We start from the raw sequence: 14158 nt of genomic DNA on the forward strand, positions 1-14158 counted from the left end.
CTCTCTCTCTCTCTCTCTCTCTCTCTCTCTCTCTCTCTCTCTCTCTCACATATTGACCTTACATTTCTTCAGTTACTGTAAAGGTTAAGTCAGATAATTTATGTGGAAATACTTTGAGGCTAGGAAAGCACTGTACGTTCATATGCACAGAAGTATTGTATGAATATCTCTCAAAAGTGATTGCTTTTAAGAATTTGTTGCATTGATTTCTGAAGTTTTAAATGCTACTTCCTTAGTACCTACGCAGTAAGAGAAACTGAATTTAGTGCTAGCAAGAGTTTCCAGTCACTGAAAGTGTCACATAACCAATATTTAGGGAAGTAAAGTGATCTAGTGGCTTAGTCTAGGCTCTAGTCCCAGAATCTAAGTTTAACTATTTACTTTGGATAAGTCACTTAATTTTTCTGGGTCTAGAGTCTCGTCAGTGGTTAAAGAATGACCGGAGTTAGAGTCAAAGATACTTTGATTCATAAAATCAGAATATAAACACTTAAAATTATTAAAAAAACAATTTCCTAAGCTATTAATTCATTCAACTCCACATTTTTATTTTCCTTTTTAGAAATATAGAATTGGAGCCTAAAAATATAGCCAATTTCTGTTAAACAGACATTTCAAAGGTGTGTGAGAGCCCTCATTTTGTAAAGGAAAATACCTTTACTGGAATACTATCTACTTATTCTCTTCAGGAGGCCTTAACTAATGTACTGGATGGTTTATGTCAACTTGACACAAGCTAGGGCCATCAGAGAGGAAGGAGCCTCAGTTGAGAAAAATGCCTCAATAAGATCCAGTGGTAGGTCATTTTCTCAATTAGTGATCAATGGGGGAGGTCCTGTCCCATTGTGGGTGACACCATCCCTGGGCTGGTAGTCCTGAGTTTGATAAGCAGGCTGAGCATAAAGCAAGCCACAAGCAGCTCCCCTCCATGGCCTCTGCATCAGCGCCTGACTCCAGGTTCCAGTCCTGACTTCCTTTGGTGATGAGCAGCAATGTGGAAGTGTAAGCTGAATGAACCATTTCCTCCCCAGCTTGCTGTTTGGTCATAGTGTTTAGTTGTAGCAATAGAAACCCTAAGACTACCCCCAAATAAATAATTACCCAAATAGGACTTCATGAAGTACTGGATAGATTTCAGTTAGACTTCCAGTTTTTTACTTAATTCACCTGGGCCTGTTCTCTATAAAATGGTAACAGTGCCTTTGCCAACGATACATTAGGTGTTGTTTCAATGATTTATTTAAACTACTAAACCTATTTTAAAAAGAAGTAAATGTTTGTAAACTTAAAGAATTGCTATATATTTTAATATTAGGGTTGTAGTTTACATGACCTTTCTTAGAAGTATTCTCTTTTGAGAATCATATTAAAATCGTTCTGATCTAATTTATTACAGATATAGGATCCATCTTTTTACATACTTTGGATCTGAAATGTCAGGGCCCATTTTTTTATAGGCTTGGTCCCCAATCCATAACACTGTTGGGAAGGAGTGAGACCTTTAAGACCTAAGCAAAAAGAGTTAGGTCCACAGCAGCTTGTTATTGGAGAGGATATTGGGCCCTAGCTCCTTCCTGGATCTTCCAGTTGCCATGAAATGAGCAGTTTCTTCTGCTATGCACTGCCAGGGAGCCATGATGTGACCTCTGGTCACAGGCAAGAACACCAAGGAACTATGGACAGAACCAAACAAATCTTTCCTTTACTGATTGGCTTCAGCATCTGTCTCAATAACAACAAACAAAGCCACAATCATCTCCTGCTCTTCAGTTGACTGTTCGACTGTATAGTCAATAAAACGCTGGCTTCATGAAAAGTATAATCATCAGAAAATCCAAGCTCCATGGGATCGGCTTCTACATTGTTTAACTCTGAATCTCCCCAGATCCACTACAGTATCACGGAAACACAAGAAGATGAGTAAACACTTGCACATCTCTCCTAACTTTTCAGCAAAGCTTAAGAGGCCACGGGGAAGGCAACAAAGATGATTACTTGAGGATAAAACACTTGGAAATTTCTTGAAGAATTCATTTATTCTCTATGAAAGAGCCTGGGAGTGGAGAACAGGCTACAAGTCCAAACTTAATTTAAAAACGGTGCATTTTAATTTTTTAAGACTGCTCATTTTAAAATAAGAACAGCAGGGCCATTCACGGTGATGTTCACAAGAACAGACCACCTAGTGAGGTTGAGACTTGCTTTGGGGGGGTCACTGTAGCCACACTGTGTTGGGTAATGTCCAGCAATGTACAACTTCTCAAATACTTGATTTTTTGAGAAATTAAGCGAACCCAGATGAAGTGTAAGTGGCTGGCACAGAACTAACACTTGAAGAACATGTGCCTCCATCACCACTGCCTCCACTGATACTCTGGCTGTGTGATATTTATCAGTGGTTGGAGGGTAGCCACCTTTGGGAACGACCTGGATTCAAATCTCAACTTTCTCAGAGTTAATTTCCCTGAATTCAAATCCCAGGTATGCCCCTGATTAGTTCTGAGCTTCAATTTATTTATCTGGAAAACAGAAATAAATTATAATACAGTATATACTATATATATGTATATCCACATATGTTTGTGCAGTTAGATAGATAGATAGATAGATAGATAGATAAAGATAAGTATCTCCAGATTTCTTAATCTGTTGTGGTTTCTTAGGGTCCCACAAAGAACTGTGTTCAATTTCCTATGTTGCTGCAGCCTAGTGCATAACAGGACTGCAACCAGGTGAAGAGGGTGAGAATTCCAGAGACGGAAACCGCTAACTGAGCATAGAGGGAACTCGACCTGGCGCTTGACAGCCACTACCAAGGGCCGGCCGTTTCGCCGTCGTCAGTAAGTCCAACCAGCCACATCTGGTGCAGGTCAGCAAAAGGAAACAACAACAACAACAACAACAACAACAACAAAAACAAAACAACCCAGCCAAAACCCAGTTTAGACCCTCCCACTAACAAACGGTCCCTCCGCTTCTGGCCCCCGGCGGTCGCAGGACTCTGGTTTCCGGTCTTCAGGGAACTACATTTTCCAGCATGCCTTTTGGAAAAAGGACAGCCTTTCGTACTGGATGACTACCAATTCCGGCATGCTATTCGGCTCACAATTAACTCAGATGACAGCGTGGGATGGCCCCGTTGCACGCCGGGAATTGTAGTTTAGTAGCGGTAGGCTCGCAGATGGGCGGGGAGCAGCCTGCCAGTTCTCGTCCGCTAAGGAGGAATGATTCATAGAGTGTTAGGAGAGATAGTTCTGCTCGAGAAAGCCCTCTGCGAAGCTGAACTCTTCCCCAAGGCTGGCAGACCGAGGGGAGTAGGCAGGGCCTGGGCCTGACTCAGTCTCTGGTGGCTCGTCAGGCCTCCACCAAGCTCTGGGCCTTGTCGGGGGAGGCCTCCAGGCGCTGGTTGCTGGGGGAGCGGTGACGTCGCGGGGTGAAAGTTGAGGGGCGGTGACGTAGAGCCTGCCCGGGCGGAGGCTGGCGGGTTGGAGACTGGAGGGAGGGAGGGAAGGAGGGAAGGAAGGAAGCTGGGAAGGAGCGAGGTAGCGGGGGCGCGAGGCGTTTACCTGGGAGGCAGCGGCTGGGGCGCGCACAGCGGCTGCGGCTCCCCCGCACCTGCGGCCATGGATGAAGAGCGCGCCCTCTACATCGTCCGGGCCGGCGAGGCGGGGGCTATCGAGCGGGTCCTGAGGGATTACAGCGACAAGGTAAAGAGCTCTGGCCCCGGGCATTCGCTGTCTCGCCCCCGGGCCGCCCTCGGGGCTTGCACCTCGTATCCTCCCCACCCCCCCTCATTCCGGGGATGCGCATTGCTCTCCCCCGAAAACGTTTCCGGCTTGGGCATGCGTGTTTGTGCCCCCAGCCTTTCCCACCCGTTTATCTTGCATCTACCCACTGCCTCCACTATAATGCCCACTCCGATTCCTGGCCCAGCAGCCTGTCCTGTGGTCTTCTTCCTAAGCGTGCAAGTCACACCCCCAGAATCCATGGATGCACGTCTGCCCAGTGCCTCATTCCTGGATGCATAAAATGCATGCGAGGCTTTCTCACCTGTATAGTGTGAAAATACATGCTTCTCTGCATAAACACAGCCCTTGACATGCATAAAACACATCAGCAACGATGGCAGGTCTTTGTACCTGTACCATTGTATGGTTTACCAGGCATTAATGTCTTCTATGTGATCTCCTTTGATCCTCAGAGTGCTTATAGGGTAGATGGTATCATCCTTCCCATTTTGTAGATGAGGAAACCGAGGTGCAAACAAGTGAAATCACGCCCCAAGGTCATGGACATATGTTGCAAGTGGGTGGAAAATCCAACTCCTAATAATACCTGTTATTTGTATCGCATTAACAGCTTTTCTATCCGTTATCTCATTTAATCTTGACAGCAATCCTGTGAGGTATTATCTATGTTTTGCAATGCAGACTCCAGATGGGCTAAATAACTAGCCCAAGGTCATTCCTGGGAGCCAGAGTCTTCCCACCTAAGTTTTCAAACTAGCTATCCACTGTTCTCTCACTAGAGTGAAATGGTATCTTGTTAGTAATACCACTTCCATCTCTAGAGAACCTCTCTCTCCAAGAACCATTAGATCTCCCTTTCTTTTCCTTCCAGAAATTTCACATGCTTGCTTTATTAAGTAGCCAACCTAACACATTTAGGCCATTTAGGAGACTAGGCTTCTATGAGAATACTTGATGACTCTCTTCTCTGAAGACCCTTCTGTGAGAATACTTGATGACTCTTCTCTGAAGACCCACCCACCAAGTTATACCCTATGTATACCTTCTTCTTCCCCTTTTCCCTTCCTGTTTATCAGCTGTCATTGAAAGAAACATGGCTTTATGCTCCTGTCCACAATCTTACCTTCTCTTCTGTGTCCACTATTCCGCTCTCATATATGTTGTGTCAGTGAACTGCCAGTATGACAGTCCCACGCTTAGTAGGAAATACCCCCAGAAGGGACACACTTCTTGTTTAAAAGAACCTTTGTTCCCACTTACTCTCCCCAGGAATCTAGTGAGTACAGTGAGGAGGATATTTCTCATTTCACAAATAGTTACACTTAGGATGATAATGTATTCCCAAAAATTCACATAGCCAATGAAGAATGGGACTGAGAGTTGAGTCTAGCTGTCCAACTAAGTCTAGTGCCTTTTTGCTGTGCTGCTTTCTTAGGTAGGATACAGGGGCTGTAGTCTAGTCACGTCTTAGCCCCTTCACCTGATATGTTTTAGTGTTGATCATATCTGCCCGATTTAGGAGAAACTCATTTAATGCGTAGGTGTACATACTGCGTATATTGTATTAATTTAACTTGATTTATTATTGCTTTCCAGAGAAGATATGGGGAGCTACAAACTGATTTTCAAAAAGAAGTCTAATAATTTGACTATTGTGTTGAATTAACTTTTATTAACTGTTTATTTAGCATTTACTATATGCTAGCTAGCTAGCAATAATAGGAACATTTTTTTCTACAGGACAGGGAGGAGGAAAAGCTACACTGCAATCTGAGTCCACCATCACTATGTTGTAGCTGAACTAATAATTAGGTCCCGTTTTTATTTGTTTCCTCCAATTCATCCTTTCCTCTCCCTGATATCCCTTCAGGTTGGTTTCCTATCACTCATGGCTACATCCTGTCAGAGCTTGGCTTCCCCTTTTCATATTGGAAATGTTCTCAGAGTCGTTAGGATCATCTTTTTTTGTTAAGGCAATATCTCGAAAGGCCAAGCCGAGCCTGAGACTGTTCCAGCTTGATATGACTGTTCCAGCAGTTACCGTGTCAGGAGGAACGTTTGTGTTCACTGTTGCTTATGGTAGGAACCATACAGTAAGGCTGGTTGGAGCCCAAGAATTCTGAACCTCATGTTGCAGTGCAGTACTGCCCTCACAGGGAGAGCCGGATGCTGTGGATAGGAAGGACTCTATGCATCTGTGCTCAGGCAGGAAGAGAAGAAGTAAACTGTCCTGATTTATGGTGTGTGGGGTCTGAAACCCCCAAAAGTAGATGCATAGCCCTTAGATGCATAGCATGCCCTTAGACTTCTTATCTGGAAAAACGGATTTGAAACTTGTGTAGAGTAAGAAGTGGCTGCAGGCACTGAGGAGTGAGCAGGGTGGAGAGACCTGTTCATTGTTTGGCAGAGGAGGCTCTTTATGTTACCTCATTTCTAATAAGCTGGTCATTGCAAGTGTAGTAGAAAGAAGATGGGAGCTGGTATCTGATGATCCTTGGTCCTAATGTCAGCTTTGCTGTTAACAGCTTCATGACTATGGATATGTTATTTTAAACCTCTGAGTCCCAATTGCCTTGTCTGTAAAGGAGGGATGCAAACACCATTCTTTTTATTTCTTGTGTGGATTAGATTAATTGAAATTGAGTGCCAAGCACTAAGCACAGTGTGCCTATGAAGTGCTCCCCTGTTAAGTTGTGAGGCGCTAATACTCAAGCTCCTTCATGGCAAGGTGTGGCCAGAGTACAGGCTCTGGAGCCAGACTCCCCGAATACTGATTCTCCATTTACAACGTGTATGCACAAGTCCACGGTGCTTTACTTGGCTTTATAGTCCTCTGTCAACCGAAGAGGAAAGAAGCATCTGTACCGTAATGCTTTTGTCAGGCCTGGGTTCTGTGTGTAAAGTATCTAGAACAGGGCCTGCTGCCCAGGAAGCAGCCTATGGGTGTTTGCTTCCAGCAAGGCATGGGGCACTGCATTGATGTAACACCGTAAGAGATTTGGGGATCTTTGTCACTCTTTTAGCCTTTGTACCTTCTAAGGATACCATTACCATGGTATATCTCTTACTGCATTCAGAGAGGACAGTACCTATCTGACTCTAGAATACACCTAATTTCTCTGTGCAGAAATTCATTTCTAAGCATTCTTGCTTCATTCACTGGCTATTGTTATTTTAGGGAGAGAAATCTCAGTCCCATAAAGGAAAAAAAAGTGTCTGTTTGTCAAGGGTAACTTGCTTCAGAATAGGAAAATAATTCTTTGAAATAAGAGTGGCTGTTTCTCGCTCTTAAATTCTCCTGTTAACATTTATTAAGCACCTTTTAGGTGCTGTGTAATTTCCTAGGAATTTACACATACAGTCCTCTTACATTAAAAGTTAGAAAGGAGATGGAAGCATTTTCATGTTTCTCTAACACAGTGATTGCTTGCGGGCTCAGGAACACATAGTGAGGACTGGAGGCGTCTGTGGTCTTTAGATTCCTGACCTAGGTCATGGTTGCAGGGCTGTGCTACCTTTCCCTTGTTGATTCTGCTTTTGAACATAGGAAGGTTTTGGTTTATTTTCAGGTGCAGTATACTACCTTGTTTGTCACTGGTGAGCCTAAGCATTCTCCTTTAGTTACAGACTGAGCTGTTCATTTTGAGATGTCTTGCTTTGGTCTTGACTTCCTCCAGAGTCTGTTCTGACAACAGGTTCACTAAAGAGGTTGTTTGTTGTCATTATCTTTATTATCATGGACCTGAGGTACATTGTAATTGTATTGTGATTTTGCTGTTGTTTTCATAACAGATTCTCTGTGTAGCCCTGCCTGTGATGGAGCTTGCTCTGAAGACCAGGCTGGCCTGAACTCAGAGCTCTGCCTGCCACTGTCTCCCCAGTGCTAGAATTAACGGTGTGTGCTGCTGCCTGGCCACATTGTGATTTTTTTTTGAACCACAAGAGTTTGAAGCGGCACTAAACATTGAACCCAAGGTTTTGCTTTTGGTAAAACTATGCTCTGCTATTGAGCTGAAGGAATTGAATTGGTCAACTAGGTAAAGAAAGTGACTTGTGGTCTTCAATATGACTTACTAGTTGATAGATGACGTGACAAGCCCTAGAGGCCACCTGGGCATGTCACTGTCCCATAGCCATTTTCAGCAGGATTCCGTATTGGAAATAGGGCACGTTTATGGTCAGATGAAGAGTAAAAAGTTGCTTAAGATACTGTCACTGAAGTAGGTCTCCAAGAACTAGGTGCAGGAAAGGAAGACTGCTGCTGGCTCGAGCTCATCGTCCATGTGCTGGAGAAGGAGGCTGATGGAAGCGCAGCTCTGCATTGGAATGGGGGTTTAAATACCCTGGACCATGGAGGAGGGTGTTCTGCTTCCCATGTTTCTGAGGCTGAGCTTTGACTTTGGGCTTGCCCTAGGTTTTTTGCATAGAGATATTCTTGTTACACTTTGTTCTTAGTTCCAGATTGTTCTACAGTCTATTTCGACATTTAAGAAGTAGTCTTTGAATGTATTTGTAGACATCAGTGAACTAACTCTGAATTCTCTAATAGATAAGTGTTTAGCCAGATACTAGAGCAGGGATCACGCAGTAACAACAGTAGTAGCCATGTATGAATACCTACCATGTGCAAAGTGCCAGCCATAACATATAAAAAGTAAGGAAAACCTTATGGATAGTAAAGTGCAGCCTGGCCAGGCTTGCACAGAGTAAGCAGTGGGACTGGACTCAAACTTGAGGCTGTGTGATACCTGAGGTTTTTCAGGGCTTCTTTTATGTGATGAGCCTGCAGTCCTGAGTCTGGTGTGTCACTGAGAGGTTCTAGCTTTCTTAGTCTTTAAAGTGAACAGTGAGTTTACTCTTTGATTTATATTTGACTTGCTCCTGTTCTGGAAATGAAGTATATAAAAGCAGGTGTTAGTTGCCTAACAGCTGAGGCAGCCACACCTAGGATGCCTGTTCTCTTCCTACCAGTTGAGCTTTAGAACGGGGAGTGAGGCAACAAGATTGAAAGTTCAAGGCGAGCCTGAGACACTCAGAATTAAGTCTTTTAAAAGCGTTGGAAGGAGAGGCAGAGAGCATGTTAGGTCTTATCTAGCTTGGATAAATGAAGCTAGCCTTATAGACCCCAGCATCTGCTGGGTACAAATGATTTTTGAGGTAATTTCTAGCGCCCATATGCTAGTATAGTTTCTAAATAAGCTGTCATGGTGCCTAGATGGGCTTTTGAGAACTTATTTGTAAAATGTTATTTTATTGTTATTTTAAATTTATTATTTAAAAGTGTTATTTTATGATCAGACCTGCAGTGAATAAGCAACAGAAAAGTGAGCAGCCAGCCCTTGATGCTGTCTTTAAAAGAGTAGCTCTGTATAGGAAATGCTTAGAAGATATTTTTGTAACTTACTGAGTATCTTCCCCCAAGTAATTACCTTTACCCTGTCCTTTCTTTATAAATGCCAAAAAAATATTTTTAGGAAAAATATTAACTTTTAATAACTAGATATATTTATTCCAAATCATTTACAGAAAGTAACGTTTTATGTAGAATGGCAAAACTAAGATGTTTTGGTTTCTAAGTACAGGGAGCCTTTACTGAACTTCACATAGAACATTATTAGCTTGCTACCTCCTTATCTTTAGAATTGAGTTTCAGTGAACCTTGGGTCTGTGACTTCCTAAGTAATAGCCCTCAGATTTATGACCTCCTCCTTTTCCTCTTTCCTCCCCTTTCCTCCCTTCCTTGTTTATTTATTCTTTCTTCATCTTTTATTCCAAAGATCTTTTATTATAAAATAATCCTGATGAGTCACCTTTCTTTTAGTTGCTATATAATGTCTAATCAGGTGAGTATATGTTCAACAGAATATTGTGATTATACACATCTTACATCCAGCTTGCTTCTTTGACTATATTAGAAGACTCTGTTGTGAGTGTGCTTATGTACATAATTTTTCCTCTCATTCTGCATGACTCCAGTAAAATAAATAATAGGAGTAGGAGTTCTGGGTCAAATGGGGTAAATATTTTTATGGCTTCTAGTCTGTGTTGCCAAATCACTCTCCCTTTAAAGGCTTGTGTCAGATGGTACTGCTTTGGGCAGTATCTGCCAGCTTGGGATGTCCACTCCTCACATGGCTTTCTGCCTTCAGTCTTGCTCTCCTTGAGCTGGCCTATGAGCTACTGCACAAAATACTCACACTGTTCATACTCCATCCTGGTCTTCCCTGGTCATCTGTAGCCTGTTATCATTTCAGATGTAAAGTTTTAGGTCTGTCCCTTCTCTCTGCAACCAGTGGGTTTGCATTGGTGCTCGAGTAGCCTCCCTGAGTTTCCTTGACCTTTTCTCTTACCTTCTTGTCTCCCCCTTAACTATTTCTTACGCTCAAAACTGCCTCCCTCCCAACATTTCTACAGCTCCTTTGATTTCAAAAACTGTTCCTACAAAGCTGCAAAACAGAACCACCAAACGATGCTGTCTTTCACACTTAATGTCCTTTTCTTGTGGTGAGTGGCCAGTTCTGCTGGTCAGTGTGGACGGTGAGATAAACAGGAAAGTAGAGCATGCGGAGGAGTGGCTCATTGGTTTGCCTCAGGAAGAGCTCAGGTGGGATAAATTCAGAGAGCACATGCTCTCTGAGAGAGAATATGAGAGTCGTAATTCTACGCTTCAGGTTTGTGACCACCACTCCCTATGCAAACAAGCCAGTTACTCTACCCATCTGCCTCTGCTCTGCTACACAGTGGAAAGCATACACTCTGGCCAATCATTCCTGGGGAGCCACGACGCCTTCCTCCCTTCCAGTTAATTTTCCTTAATATCATTAGCAGCAGCAGCAGCAGCAGCAGGAACAGCAGCAGCAACAGCAGTAGGAACAGCAGCATCCTAATGTAGACTGTTAGCCACTTGCCAGGTAGTGAGATATTTTATGTGGCATAACTGTCAGAACCCTCGCAACCCCCCTCTGAGCTAAGGATTCCTTCATTTTCATAAGAGGAACCCAGGTATAGTTTACTAGCTTGAAGTCACAGCTAGTAAGTGAGGGAGCCTTTTTGCAGGTTGTCTGTCTCTGCAGTTCTCTGATGATTTCTTATGGAATGCAAAAAAGAAAATCCCAGCACACCGAAAGGCCTTTCCAAATCTCATTCTGGTCTGTGCTTCCATTCTCCAGTTCTCAGGTGCCATCCCCTAATATGTCCCATGCTTCAGTCTCAGCTGCCAGCTTCACAAGTATGTCACAGAAGTTCACACACCTACAGCAAACTCCTCATTATCCCTCAGAGTGCACTCAGATGTCCCGCGCCGTGCGCTAACCATTCCACCTCTTTGGGTAGTTGCTGTCTTAATTCTCTCTTTCTCCTATTGTATTTCTGCCATAATCCTTTCATGTGGCTTTACGTTTATTTACTTACACGTCTGTCTTACTTCAATAAGAATATTGAGATGAGAGAACAATATTTATTAAAGATTATATATTTTGTTTAGAAATCTTTAAAGCTTATATATTAAAATGACAATGTTTCCCTTTTGCCTCCTCAGCATAGGGCTACTTTCAAATTTGAAACAGCAGATGAAGATAAAAGAAAGGTAAGGTTTGGTGTGTGTGTGTTTGTGTGTGTGTGTGTGTGTGTGTGTTTGTGTGTGTGTGTGTGTGTTACTCCTGGGTGGTTAAGCAGTGGGCTTGTTTTCATCTGATGGTTGTTGGCTAGTTTTTGGTTTCGGTTAAGTTTTTCAGGCTTCCTGAGAAGAAAGAGAGGTACAAGGTTTAAGATGGGTTATACACAATCCCTCCTGTTCATCCCACAGAGCCCCTGGGCTTACATGAGTTGGGGAAGGGTTCAGTGGGACGATCACTAGACTTGCTTACTGCTAAAAGGATGCCCTTTTTTGGTGGCAGAATTCCAGATTGTGGAAAATGCCAGGCTAATGTAGAGCTGTGCTAAGTCTGTGGAAAGCAGCTTTTTCTGCGGCTGCCCCTCAGCCACATGCTCTTCTCAGCACTGTCTTACTTATGCTGGTACAGTTCCCTAGGTTACTAGCTACCTTCATAGTCACAGAGGAGCATGGGATCAAGATACTCACACATGGGAGGGCGCATCAGAAGCATGGCTACTTAATGTCTTCTTGCCTTGTTGGCATTGCCTTATGGCTGCCTTACTTGGTGTGTTAGAGGATCATGTTAAGGAGGATAAACTGGTCCTGCCTTTTTGTTTTTTGGATTCTGACCTCTGTCCCAGCCTCACAGATTCCAGGATAAGATAAGACTATGGCTGAGTCAGTACACAGTATCAGTCTTAGATGCTGGTAATGGATTGATAACCTTGTGTATGTCCATTTACCTTTCTATATCCAGCCTCTGTGCCTGCCTCCTTATCTCCTAAGAGTTGTTCTCCTAATTCAGACCTTTATCTGGGTTACTATTACTGAGTAAGTGTGTTATGTTGTTGTTTCTGAGACAGGGTTTCTCTGTGTAGCTCTGGCTGTACCATAACTCTATAGACCAGGCTGGCCTCAAACTCAGAGCTCAGCTTGCCTCTGCCTATCCATAGCTCGAATGAAAGGCTGTACCCTCACTGCTCAGTGCTACGTTACTTTTGAGCTGTCCTCCTCTCACTGTGTGGAACATGAGGTTCTAGTCGCTTGTCCACACATCTAAGTCACCAGTCTGGCCATGTCATTCTTGACCTGAAAATCTTCCCATGACTGCCTGTGCTGACAGGGTGACATAGTAGTGTCAGTGATCTGGTCTCCACATGCTTCTGCAGCCTGTGATTCCTGTTTCCCTTGTGCTTTCTGTATGAAGTGTTAGTGGTTACCTGTTCAGACACTCTCTCTATGTCTAGTTGTCCTCTGTTAAGTCCTCTCCGTGACAAACCCTAGGACTCCTGCTGATCAGCATTGTCGCTCATCTCTGCTCGGCACATCTGCAGTGCTGAGCTCGTAATGAACACTCCGGAAGTCTATTCAATGAATGCCATGGAGTGGAAAGAATACTTACTTTTGGGTTTGAACAGTATCAATAAGACAAAAGATACCTTTTAGAGTAGAGATTTGTTGAATGAATATGTTTTTCAGATAGCTTTAAAACCGCCCTTCTTAGGAACAGTTCCTTATCTAATGAGTCAGAGCTGGGGAGTAGCCGCCAAGCATATGAACATCTCTAGATGATCTTCATACAGAATGGCACAGTATCTGTGAAGGACAGACTGCTAGCTAGCTAGTAAAATTAAGATGCCTTTTGCCCTTTGACCAAAGTTTGTCTGTCCCTTTTGGGGATCTGATTTGTTTAGATTGAACCCAAGTGAATACTTTTTTTCATCAAAACATACATTAAGAGCAAAAGATTGGAAATAACCAGCTAAGGTAGTCTGGGAAGAAACAGTAGAACATTGACATAATAGAATACTAGGAGGTAGTAAAAAGAGAAAAATTCTATTATGTACTGTTGGGAAAAAACAAGTAAGATATTAAAGCAGGCGATGGAGTGACAGACTGGTGATGGGCATTCAAGCTAGGATGACAGCTGCTGTGGGTTTGATTGGGAGAACCCATCCTCTGTTTGTTACATTCATGCTATATTAGGGGTCAAACTTGAGAATCTTGGCTAGCACTTTTACTCCTCATAATAAGTACATTAAGAGCAGACGAGAATCCAGTCAGTAGAGTGTTTGCCTCACCATCAGGACTCCAGTTCAGTCCATAGAACCACAGAAGAACACCAGGCACAGTGACACTGTAATTCCTGCACTGGGAAGAGAGAACTGAAGGATGCCTGGAATACGAACATGTGAGCATGCACACACACCTGCACATACATTCATGCACATACACATGTGCGTAAAAAGCCGAATACAGATGCTTTATCTCTTCTCAATGTCATTGGAGAGGGGACTTTTCCCATATTAGTTATCCAGGTGTGTGTTTTCTGTATTTCTGTAAGATGAGAGAAAAGCCCGGCATCGGCTAATCGCTCTCCCTGCTTACTGTCTACGTGGGTTTGAGTCCAGCAGCATTCCTCTGACGCACATACAGCTCCCAGATGCTCAAAGTTCCTCCTCCTCTTAGTGTTTACATGTAAATGCACAGCTTCCCACATACTTTAGATGGTTGCTCCATGGCTTCCGTTGCCTATTATGATGTGACCACTCTGTGGAGCTGGTGCTGTGCTGTCAGCCGTGCTGTCAGTAGTGATGAAGACATCCCTGTGTGTTCAGTGCAGAGACAGTTTCCTAATTGCTCTGATGCAGAGCTTGTTTGGATGGTTGGTGTGGAGATTGCCCTCTGCTACTTTCAGATCTCTGGAGAGAGTAACTCCTGCACTGGTGTTTATTTCAGTTTGTGTGTAGGTTCCTGCTTCCTGGGAGGTCTGTTATAAACAAGGGTCATTAGGGACCTGGTAGGTAATCTTCAT

General features: G+C 43.4%; 1 protein-coding gene across 4 annotated transcripts in view; it reads left to right on the forward strand.

Annotated features, from left to right (window-relative positions):
• The first annotated feature begins 3306 nt into the window (after positions 1 to 3306).
• The window catches only part of Ric8b (RIC8 guanine nucleotide exchange factor B), a 94464-nt gene continuing 83612 nt past the window's right edge, over positions 3307 to 14158 (forward strand). For 2 of the 4 annotated variants that reach the window (XR_003712575.1, XR_003712576.1), the window contains exons 1-2: positions 3307 to 3707; positions 11287 to 11334. Coding sequence is in view for 2 of the 4 variants with exons in the window: in XM_028776946.1 (XP_028632779.1) it covers positions 3624 to 3707; positions 11287 to 11334 (132 nt within the window). In the remaining 2 variants the exon portion in view is untranslated. The remainder of the gene's footprint in view (positions 3708 to 11286; positions 11335 to 14158) is intronic. The other 2 variants (XM_028776946.1, XM_028776947.1) reach the window with 2 other exon arrangements.

Source organism: Grammomys surdaster, unplaced genomic scaffold (assembly GCF_004785775.1).
Source record: "Grammomys surdaster isolate TR1022 unplaced genomic scaffold, NIH_TR_1.0 275, whole genome shotgun sequence".
NCBI classification, from domain to species: Eukaryota; Metazoa; Chordata; class Mammalia; order Rodentia; family Muridae; genus Grammomys; species Grammomys surdaster.